This window comes from Lytechinus variegatus, chromosome 6, assembly GCF_018143015.1.
Source record: "Lytechinus variegatus isolate NC3 chromosome 6, Lvar_3.0, whole genome shotgun sequence".
Classification (NCBI taxonomy): domain Eukaryota; kingdom Metazoa; phylum Echinodermata; class Echinoidea; order Temnopleuroida; family Toxopneustidae; genus Lytechinus; species Lytechinus variegatus.
Genome location: NC_054745.1, coordinates 32431487 through 32443658, shown reverse-complemented (window position 1 = coordinate 32443658; position 12172 = coordinate 32431487). Strand labels below are relative to the sequence as shown.

At 37.4% G+C, this 12172-nt stretch overlaps 1 protein-coding gene across 2 annotated transcripts in view; it reads right to left on the bottom strand.

Moving 5' to 3' along the window:
* LOC121417387 (CCR4-NOT transcription complex subunit 4-like) overlaps positions 1 to 12172 on the bottom strand; it is a 32589-nt gene that overhangs the window by 823 nt on the left and 19594 nt on the right. Inside the window, exons 14-20 of one of the 2 annotated variants that reach the window (XM_041611076.1) lie at positions 11969 to 12097; positions 9698 to 9850; positions 6223 to 6395; positions 5578 to 5722; positions 2972 to 3082; positions 1631 to 1753; positions 695 to 793 (exon numbers count right to left, since the gene is read on the bottom strand). In XM_041611076.1, coding sequence (XP_041467010.1) covers positions 695 to 793; positions 1631 to 1753; positions 2972 to 3082; positions 5578 to 5722; positions 6223 to 6395; positions 9698 to 9850; positions 11969 to 12097 — 933 coding nt within the window. The remainder of the gene's footprint in view (positions 1 to 694; positions 794 to 1630; positions 1754 to 2971; positions 3083 to 5577; positions 5723 to 6222; positions 6396 to 9697; positions 9851 to 11968; positions 12098 to 12172) is intronic. The other variant, XM_041611077.1, reaches the window with a different exon arrangement.

Here is a 12172-nt window from a genome sequence, read left to right as displayed (position 1 = left end):
CAAAAAGGGAGAAAATAAAAGGCATTATTTACTTTCAATGGCAATTTTGAAAAATTACATCACGATTGAATATCCAAGAAAGGGCAATTAGTTTGCAAGGTAAGTGCATCCCATCCCCATAAAGTCAACTGGACTAACCCATAAATCATTGTACATCTATGAAATTGAGGGCTAAACTATTTGATTCATGGAGGTGGACTTGCTTTCTGTTATTTTGTGAGGCTCCGCTGTATTCTGTCTTGGTGGTTTAATCTGTCACGGCTGGAGCCTGGAGGCGGACGATGGATGCTCCATGTGAATTAATTTGCAAGGAATCTGCATACCTTCCCTACAAAGTCAAACGGACTGATCCATTCAATTTGTGGGGGTGGACTTAATTTCAGTAAATTTGTGAGGCTCAGCTGAGTTCTATTCCTACGGTACTAAATTTTTTGGGTTTAACCCTAAATAGATTGGGCTATTTTGACGCCTAAGAAGACAGGGGGGGGGGCGGAATCAGCCCCCCTTTATCGCAGCCGTCGATTGCACTAATCTGTGTGGGGTTGAAGCCTGGAGGAGGCAGGTGGTTACCCCATGTGAATTAGTTTGCAAGCTAAGTACATACTACCCCTAAAGAGTCAAATGGACCAAGCCATATCACTGCACATCTTTGAAACTGTGGGCCAATGCATTTAAATTGTGGGGGTGGACTTACTTTCTGTAATTGTGTGTGGTTCAGCTGTATTCTGTGCTATGGGTCTAATCTGTGTGGGGTTGAAGCCTGGAGGGGGCAAGTGGTTACCCCATGAAACACCTGATGAATAAAAAGAAAAGAAAAAGAAACGGAAAACAACTAGCTTCTAATCTTAATCGCGCAAGAAATTCAATCCAGAATTTCACATCAGACAAACTGGCCACATTTTATGCTCTTGGGCAGTACAAGAGGAACCAGGTCTAAGAAAGAATTAAACTAAGACAACCCTAAAACGACTATAACAATAATGATAATAGTTACATTTATATAGCGCTTAATACTTTGTTTCTAGGCACTTTACATTGCAATTATTATTACCCTAGTTATAGGATCTTGGTATAACCCTATACAATGTTTGCCAACTGAAGTTCCGAGGATCGCTTGCTATGCCTAATACACAGTCTTTCACATCCCGCATGCATTCGTAATTCCGAAGCCTCGTTATTCCGAGGGTTCGGATATTCCGAAGGTTCTTTATTCCGAAGGTTCATATTTCCGAAGGTTTGTGATTCTGAAGGTTCCTAAGTCCAAAAACGTAATGAGGTTCGTAATTCCGAAGGTTCATAAGTACGAAAACGTAATGATCAACAAACCTTATTTCGTTTTTGGACTAACAAACTTTCGGAACAACGAAATTTATTTCGTTTTCGGATTAATGAGCCTTATTTCGTTTTCGGATTATCGAACCTTCGGAATAACGAACCTTCGCAATAACGCCACAAATGTTCGCATTAATGAACCCTTTTATGTTTTCAGATTAACGAACATCGAGGTATATGCAATTTACGGGTTTTGGAATTACGAACCTTCAGAATTACGAAGTGTAACGTTCACATCCTACCAAGAACCCATCTAACAGATGGGCATGGAAAGGCAAAGTAGTAATATGAGACCTACCTCTGTTGTGTATGTGGTCTGCAGGGAAGAATCGATTTGTCTGTTGTTGTGTGGGTGTGTGTGTGGGCGAGTCTGTCTCTGTCAGGTTCTGGAGGGATTCTAACCAGTGCGGCTTCTCCTCACCTGAATGAAAGACAAACAGAGACATTGAGTGCTATTCTGATAATCAAAACCTAAGGTGGAGATTTACAAAGAGTTTAAGCATTATTCAGTCGAGTGTCCCAGTACAGCGTCAATGACATGCACATCAACACAGCTGAATGATTCACGGAAGCCAGTGCAGATGTCATTGACACCGTTCTCATTACACTTTCTAAAACTGGTTTACTGGAAAATGGTTCAGGAAACCGATTTGGAGTATCGCTTTGCTAGCGTTCCCATTTGATCACGTGGAAGTGGTTTTCAAAATCACTTCACGTAAAGCGATCTTGTTGGTATGGAAACGCTCTCAGTGGGGTACCACGTTTCACGCAAAACTCGAAACCACAGCGTAGGCATTCTACATTTGAAGAACAGTTGAGTACTCACACTAAAACTAGTTTCATGAGGCAAAGCGATCTTGAAAACTACATCGTGAGGTGGTTTTATGAACCGGTTTGGAAGATCGCTTCCAAGATCGCTTTGATCGTTCTCATTACATGTTAAACTAGTTTCCAGTAAACTAGTTTTAGGTCGGTAGTGAGAATGGTGTCATTGCCGTGTCTTGAAATAGGTAGAATGTTTCGAATTTATTAAATTTTAGGAAAGATTTCATCAGTTATCTTGCACATCTGGCAAACATTCTATTAGTGTCATAAGTAGTATTCGGTTGCCGATTATTGGCAAACTGATCGATTTCATTGCTTGTTCAAGTGTTACTCCCAGGCCTATTTTAGACTATGAGATCTGAATTCACAAAGGTAGTTTTGAAAACACACGGTTGAGTCCACGATTTATGCAGATTTCCTATATAAAGCACGCTTAATTAAGCGCGTACCGGGCGCGTGTATTAAAAATGTCCGATGCTGATGCGCGCTTTTGTCACAGTGTGCCTAATTGACGCCTGTTACCGTGGATAGATACGCTATATTTTATTCATGAGTCAACTGTTTGAAGAATGGACTCATGAATAAAATAGCGTGGATAACCATGGCAACAGTCGTCCATTTGGCGACTGTGACAAAAGCGCACATCCGCATTGGACATTTTTAATACATGTCCCCGATGCACGTTAAATTAAGCGTAATTTATACAGGAAATCTGCATAAACCATGGACCCAACCGTGGGTTTTCAAAACTTCCTTTGTGAATTCGGGCCTAAGACTGCTTGAAGACAGAGTAACTCCAGACCCTGAGACCTACCCTCCATGCCACTTGTTTCTGATGAGTTGGGGAGGTTGCTTCGGATGCTGACGATAGCTGGATCTTGTACCGCCCATGATGAACCGGTAGGGGAACCCACCCATGATTCACCTGATTAAAAGAAGAATGTATTCAGTAAATAATTCACGGGATCACATTATTGTAATCATTTGAATGTATTTATGGAGAGATTGTAATCATTTGAATCTATCTATAGAGAGATTATAATAATTTAAATCCATTCACCAACAGACTCTCATCACCTGAAACCAATCACTTCAGATTAGAATAGTAGAGGAACCCACCTATCTATGATTCAGCAGAATGTATTCAGTTCGCCAATCGTAGGAGATTGCATGATTGTATTATGTATATCCATTCATGAAGAGATTGTAATCATTCAAACCCATTCATGAAGAGAATGTAATCATTTATATCCATTCATGAAGAGATTGTAATCATTTAAATCCATTCATGAAGAGATTGTAATCATTTAAATCCATTCATGAAGAGATTGTAATCATTTAAACCCATTCATGAAGAGATTGTAATCATTTAAACCCATTCATGAAGAGATTTTAATCATTTAACTCCATTCACGAAGAGATTGTAATCATTTACATGTAAACCCATTCAAGAAGAGAATGTAATCATTTATATCCATTAATGAAGAGATTGTAATCATTCAAACCCATTAATGAACATATTGTGATCATTTAAATTAATTCATGAAGAGATTGTAATCATTCAAACCCATTCATGAAGAGATTGTTATCATCCTTAACCAATCAAAAGAGATTTAAATGATGAACCATTAGGGAGGCCACCCATGATTCAAGTGATTAAAGGGAGACTGTATTCAATAAGCCAATCTTGGAAGATTGCATGATAGATTTTTGATCAAATCATGAAGAAATCATGATTTAAATTCATTTATATGGAGATTGTAGTTACTTAAATCCATTCATGGAGACATTTTAATCATTTACATCCATTCATGAAAATAATGTAATCTTCCTAAGCCAGTCACTTGTGGTTAAAATGGTAGAAGAACCCACCCAGATTCAACTAATTAAAAGTTGAATGTATTCAGTAAGTAAATCTTTGGAGATAGCATGATTGTAATCATTTCAATCCATTCATGAACAGATTGCAACCATTCAAGTAGATTCATAAAGAGTATGCAATCATTCAAATCCATTCATGAAGAGATTGTTATCATCCCAAACCAATCACACAAGGTTGAAATGGTGGGGAAACCAATCCAGATTCACCTGATTAAAAGAAAGTAATTCATCGTGGGGATTCACATGATTGCAAAGATTTGAATCCAATCATGAAGAGATTGTAAAAATCTTTAACCAATCACATAAATTTTGAATCATTGTTAGTCAATCCTGGGAGATTGCAATCAGAATAATGTGATCATAAAGGGATTGTAATTATATGCAAATCATGTGAGATCAGCATCTTAGCTTTATCAGGAAATTACAATAAATACAAGCCACCAACCTGAGATGGATGTAATCAATATATGCCTGTCATATCACAAAATAATAATTCAATAGGAGATGGTAATCATGGGAGATTTAACCCTAAATAGACTGGGCTATTTCGACGCCTAAGACTGGGGGGGGGGGGGGCTGATTCAGCCCCCCCTTATGATCTCGGCCGTCGATCGCACGATCGCGACGAAAATTGGCACATGCGTTACCCATGGCATTATCTACAAAACTATAACATCAAATTCTGCAAAAAATCTCATGTCTCATTAATTATGCTAATTTATGCATAAAATCATAAGTTTGCTCTAATTTATAAAATAATGCCCCTGAAATGCTAATTTTTGTTTCACATACTCTAGATAGGCATCTGATCGAATTGATTTTTAAAAAATTTCAAAATCACATTTATTTTCTTATGTATTCTATTGTTTTCTAAATTTCTTATGTATTTCTTTGTTTTTCGACTTTTTGTTTTTTATTGTTTTTTCAATGGAAATTGTCGGGGACTTTATTTTGACCATAAAAAAGATAAAATTAATTGATTTTAAGCAGTAAAAGGAAAAATAATGATACATTTATGAATTTTGGCTAAGAACACTATTTGCATTGGATTTGTACACAAATTCACGTGTTTGAGTAATTTTGGGTCTGCATGCACTAACGAAATGTTGCGTAATTTTGGAACCGCGTACCCGGGGGTCACAATTTTGGTCTCAAAAGTTGCGCGAGACTTGAAAGTAAAAAGTCAGCGAGCCACGCGGTCAAAAAATTTTGCGCGGCGGATTTATCGCGAAAAATGTCGAGGGGGGGCTGAATCAGCCCCCCCCCCAGTCTTTTTAGGGTTAAATGATCCATTGCAATCATCACAAGTCAATTTTCGAATGAAAATGATGCTATTGTAAAACAATCATCTGGGGATGCAAGCATTAAAAGCCAATCATAATTAAACAATGAAGAGATTGCAATCATAAGCCAATATCTACATAATTATTACAAGTACCTATCTTTAAAATGTAATCAGTATAGGATTATGAAATGAGATTGCAATCATTGTAAGCCAATCAAAGAGAGTGAAATTGAATGTAATATTAGGCATCTTACCAGCATTCTGTTGTAGACTATTGACTCTCGTCATCTCCGGTAGGAAGGACTGCGGAGGCTGTTGCGACTGACCAAAGCTGATATTGATGTTGGGGAGAAGCGCCCTTAGACCGTCCTGCCAGGTTTTAAGATGAACATTGTCAGTCTGAAACAAGCAATCAATGCCCTTATTAGGGCAATTCCACAATTGCAATGCAATGACAATACCAACATTTCAAACATACACAGGCCTGCCAACATTTGACAATGAATAAAAAAGTCTGAATCGCATGGCATTAATTTTTCCGCTCGATGTCAGGTGTGCCTCCCTTACTTTTTTAAAAATAAGACATGTTTAGCATTCTGATATTTAAAAATTGGAAAAATTACAAGTGTTGAAAAAATATATTACTCTTACACCATACATACACTCATATTCCACCACATAATTCCGTACATGGGCTGATTTATTTTTCATCTCAATCAAATGGAAAATAGAAGTGCTCCTCTTTTTGGTTGATAAACAAATCTCTAAAACAGGGGTAACTCCTGGAAAAAGGAATAGTTGGCAGGCCTATTACAATAAGAAATTGAAAACGGACCCATCTGTAAGCAAAACTGAAGCGCATTTATCGGAAAACTGTAAGATTCAAGTAGGATGCTTACCAGAGGATTTGGGTTGTGCGGGGAGTGAGCTGGCATCGATGAACGAGGGGCAGGAAATCTTGGCACGTGATTGGCTGGCGGGGGATGGGCAGGGCCTGTCTGACCAGTGGGTGTGGCTTCTGATGTAGGTGGAGATTGACTGTGGACCCACGGTAGAATTTTACTTCTTCCAGCTTTCATACAAGAGGGAAAACAAAAATTTACTAAATGAAAACCCATATTCTATTGTTCGAGATGGAAATTCATTTTACCCAACTGATCGTGGGCCTGGCAGCCAATGTGCAGTGCAAAATCGATGTTGCTCTTTCCCTTGAACTGTTGAACTTTAAACATGGTAGCAGCAAGTAAGTATTGATTTCACTTTAGATACAAGTGGAATGCCTCTGGCCGTCTCACCTGCATCACGCGGTTCAATATAGCAGCAGTGCTGACTTTGAATACTACTCTAACTCGCACAAGATGTTCAGTGATACATGGTTACTCTTATGTCCACTTTTTATGAACTAGACCAATAAACTTACAGAGATATGATGGTTATTCAACAAAAAAACCCAACATGGCCAAAGTTCACTGACCTTACATGACCTTTGACCTTGATCATGTGACCTGAAACTCGCACAGGATGTTCAGTGATACTTGATTACTCTAATGTCCAAGTTTAATGAACTAGACCAATAAACTTTCAAAGTTATGATGGTAATTCAACAGACACCCCCGATTCGGCCAAAGTTCATTGACCCTAAATGACCTTTGACCTTAATCATTAGACCTGAAACTTGCACAAAATGTTCAGTGATGCTTGATTACTATTATGTCCAAGTTTCATGAATCAGATCCATAAACTTTCAAAGTTATGATGGGAATTCAACAGATATCCCCAATTCGGCCGAAGTTCATTGACCCTAAATGACCTTTGACCTTGGTCATGTGACGTGAAACTCATGAAGGATGTTCAGTGATACTTGATTAACCTTATGTCCAAGTTTCATGAACTAGGTCCATATATTTTCTAAGTTATGATGACATTTCAAAAACTTAACCTCAGGTTAAGATTTCGATGTTGATTCCTCCAACATGGTCTAAGTTCATTGACCCTAAATGACCTTTGACCTTGGTCATGTGACATGAAACTCTAATAGGATGTTCAGTAATACTTGATTAACCTTATGGCCAAGTTTTATTAACTAGGTCCATATATTTTCTAAGTTATGACGTCATTTCAAAAACTTAACCTCAGGTTAAGATTTGATGTTGACGTCGCCGCCGTCGGAAAAGCGGCGCCTATAGTCTCACTCTGCTTCGCAGGTGAGACAAAAATAAAGACAGAGAATTTTTCCCCCATGAACATTGAACAGGGAAATTAGCATTCAGCAGAAGTGTCGGCTAGAATTCTTCTTTAGTATGGAGTTAAACACATGCTTAACCCTATATAGCCCGGGCTATTTTGAAATTGCATAGCCCGGGGGGGGGGCCTATTAGGCCCCCCTCCTCAGATCTCGGCCCTTTATCGACTGATTGCGACCAAATTTGGTGTGTGGGTGTCGCATTATGTATTTTACAAGAATACGTTGTCAAATTTGTGATATTTATTATCATTTTTTATTTATCTAATTAATTATGCAAATATTCAAATTTTTTCAAGGAATTTTCCCCCCATTTTTTGAGAAAATGCAATGGAATCAAGCATGTTAGTAGCCAGTCATGTAATCTAAAAGACAGCTCACTCAACTGTATTGAAATTGTATAATTATTACATTATAATAGTAATTAATTATGCGCATATGCTAATTTTTCTAAATTGTTTTTCTAATTGTTTCCAAATTCTTATGTATTTCTTTGTTTTTGATTTATTATGTATTTCTTTGTTTTGAAATCTCTATTTTTTATTGTTTTTTTAAATCTAGAATAGTTGGTGATAGCCCAAAAGAAAGTTATGTGAGGAAAAAAAGAGAAAAAAACATTCATCTGACAACACTTCTTGTAAAACCCATACATTGTACACACAAAAGTCAATGGAAATTGCCATTTTCGGTGACATTGGTCATGAATATGTGCTATATCTCCGCAAGTGTACCCCCGATTTTCGCAAACAGGGTCTCAAAATGTGCGGGAGATGTGAAAGAAAAAAGTCATGAAATTTCAGCGTATTATTTTTTTGCATTTAGAAATTATCGCGAAAAATGTCGAGGGGGGCCTAAAAGGCCCCCCCCTCGGGCTATATAGGGTTAGCCCTATGAAATGTTGCGTAATTTCAGAACTGCGTCCCCGGCATCGCAATTTTGGTCTCAAAAGATGCGCAAGACATGAAAGTAAAAAGTCAGTGAGTGGCGCGATCAAAAAACTTTTCGCGACGGTGTATTGAAAGAAATTTGTCGGGGGGGGGGGGGTCGAATTGACCGCCCCCCTCCCCAGTTTAATAAGGGTTAATTACCAAATGCCACTCCCTCTTCATTTTGTTTTACTCATTTTCAAAGGTTGACCCAACCCAAGAACTATCTCTATCTTGAACCTATTACTCTATCCCACCTGATTTATTGTGTCTCTGCAGAGCCAAAATTTGACTTTAACTTTTAAATGAATATTCAAAGGTCATGACACATTTGGAACACTGGAATGTCAGATGATAGTAAACAAATTATGCACATAAGCGTGTGCATGCAGGGCCAAATAATGAACGATGTGTGAGAAGAGGCAATGGATATACCGCACCGAGGTCCGAATGCGGTATATCCATTTGGCGAGTCGAGCACAGAGTTCATTATTTAGGTCCTCTATGCACAAGAATGTGTGTATTGTTTGTTTTATACAACCCCTCCCCCACACCCATGTTTCTGAGATGTCCCAAATGATATATTTGATTTAAATTCAAGTAAATTCCACAACTCGTACTATCCTGCCCTCTGACGTCAGAGTGCAGGATAGTACTTTTGGTATGACGTTACAGTGCAGGATAGTGCATTTTGGATGCAATAGTGCGATATGGTGAATATCATGTGATGCGATTTGGACCAATCAGATTACAGAACATTCTTGGGAGTTGTAGTATAAATCCATTTGGCGAGTCGAGCACCGAGTTCATCATTTAGGTCCTCTATGCACAAGAATGCGTGCATTGTTTGTCTTATACACCCCCTCCCCCATGATATTGAGTTGCCGCGAATAATATATTTGATCTAAATTCTAGTTAATTCTAGAAAATTTTCCAGACCTCGCACTATGACGTCAGAGTACAGGATAGTACATTTGGTATGACGTCAGAGTGCAGGATAGTGAATTTTGAATGCAATAGTGCAATTCGCTGAATATCATGTGATCCGATTTGGACCAATCAGACTACTGAACATTCTTGGGAGTTGTATAATTCAGAATCACTTATCTTTTATCGAAGCTTTTTCGCACATTCCACCTCCAATCCCCCCCTTCCGTTCTCTCTTTCTCATTCTTTCTCGATCTTGATCTTTTTTCTCTACCCTACCTGGTCTTCCATGTCTATGCATGGGCACAAACGGTTGACTGTGACTATTGAAACCAGGAGGAGGTTGGGTAATCTTTGAAGGTTGGTTAAGTTGGAGCTCCTTCTCCAGCAGATCTGCCAATCCTTGACTAGATTCCTGCCAGGGGTCAAAGCCTGTAAACAAAAATAAATGCCAATAGCAGTAACAATCTGAAAATGAGTTCAAAGAGAATCCATTGAAATGACACCAGGGCCCTGTTATACTAAGAGTTACGATTGATCCAACTATGGACAGCCAGCAACATCAACATCTATTATGCATGTTTGTTCAAAATATTTTCTAGCTGTGATGTATATTCATGCATTCATTGTTTTCTTGAAAATTCACTGCGCTTCTCTTTGCATAAAAAGGACATTGTGCAAATTTTTCGTAGAAAAAATTATGGCACTGATGGATTTCCATAGAGTAACGATTCAAGGGATCAACCATAACTTTTTGTAAAACAGTGCCCAGGCAACCATTTCATAAAAGGGTTCATAAGATAAGAGCGACTTTAAGAACGACAGGTGAATCTTACTTACACGCTAAACCATCGCCAATGCACATAACATTTACCACCAGAAAGGATCACCAGTCATTCTTAAAGTCACTCTTAACTTACCAACAGCTTCATGAAACACTGGGCAACGTCTTACAAAGAGTTATGATTGATCAAATCAATCGTACCTCTATGGAAATCCATTAGTGCCATAATTTCTTCTACAGAAAATATGCAAAATTGTCCTTCTTAAAGTGATTGGTTAACATTGGTTTGACTTTTAAAAAACTCTGAGCTAGAAGGTCACACTTGTCATCTGTGTCTGTGATATGTTACAAAAATGAAGCCCTGAAAAAATTGCGTTAGAAAATCATTATTTAGTGCTTCAAAAATTGAAATATAAAGTGACCGGAAACACCATCTTAATTTCATCCCATACAGTTATGTGTACTATTTAGGCGTCTATAAGATGCCTATTTACAAAATCGGGGTTTGCCTTGTAGTTTTAGCTTTTCATTCTCAATAATGGTTGTTTTCAGGGTTTATTAGTTCTAATACATGCACTTGTACACATGTTTCATCTTGGTTTGAGAATTTTTTAAATCGGCTGCTCACAAAGTTAAACGATACCTTTAAACAAAGAACACATCAAATTGTCAAGAAATCAATTAATTTACGGATATGCATTTCATATCTCGAACAATTTTTGAACATTCATTTTATATGTTGACTTTGCTGGCTTTCCATAGTTGAGATTGATTGGATCAATTGCAACATTTTGTAAGATAGGCCCTGTGTTTCATAAAGCTCTTCGTAAGTTAAGAGTCATCCAATGGTAACTACCATGGTAACAATGATCAACACCCAATCAGAATCAAGAAAACCATTGAATCTACCATGATACAATGGGCCCCAGAAGTGTTTATACGTATTTCATGAAAAAAATATCATCTTCATCATCATCATCTTCTGTAACGGATTCAAAGAAGAGTTTCAAATCCGCAAATTAACTAAATATTGAATAATCCATTCAATAAATTATAGAATAGTGAGTGACATCACTGACTTCTCATTTACATATCATGTTGTGATATGCATTGAGCAAGGATTACCAAATCTATTATCCCCAAGAGAAAAACTAACTCAAGATTTTGCTATTTGTTTTGAAAAAAAAAACAAATTATGTCCGTCTTGGTTACCTTCTCAAAGAAATAATTTTCTTCGAAATGCAAACAAATATACAGAATTCAAATACAAGAGAAACAGATTTAAAAACAGTGCCCTCCGTAATCTTGTATGATTGAAATAATTTGAAATTTCTTTAAAAATGTTTGATATATATACATGCTATAGAAATTATGAAATATTTTCAATTACCATTGACTTATTGTGCTTTTAAAAGTTTTATTATGAATGATTTTATCTGGAGCGGGGAAAGAGACAGCATGAAGGAAGAAATGATATGCATTCTCCCGTTATTCATTTATCTTTATCAATAATCTACTGTGCAAATGTATGTGAATAATTTCAATTGTCTCTGTATTTTTTACCATGTATTTTTTTTCAATTGATACCCTGTAAAGCATGTGTAATTCAGTTTTTACTGCGATACATGTCTATTGAATTAACCATTGAATTGATGAATGAATGAATCGATGCGTCTTATACCGCGTGCAACTGGGAGCTTATGTGCAACTTTTAGTCACATCGATATGTTAGTGAAACATCCCTGGAAATAAGGAAATGAGCCAACCTAAATCATCTTCATTATGCTTTTCTTTAGGGTCCGATGTAAAACCAAAAGCAGCTTGCCAGTCTGTTGTATGACTGTCTACCGGTAAAAGCTCACTGCCAGCTGTCCAATTGCTACCATTGTTCCAATCTAAAGAAAGACATACAAAAATGTTCCTTAGTTACATCAATTTGATATCAGTATCATAATCTTGAACGGGATTTC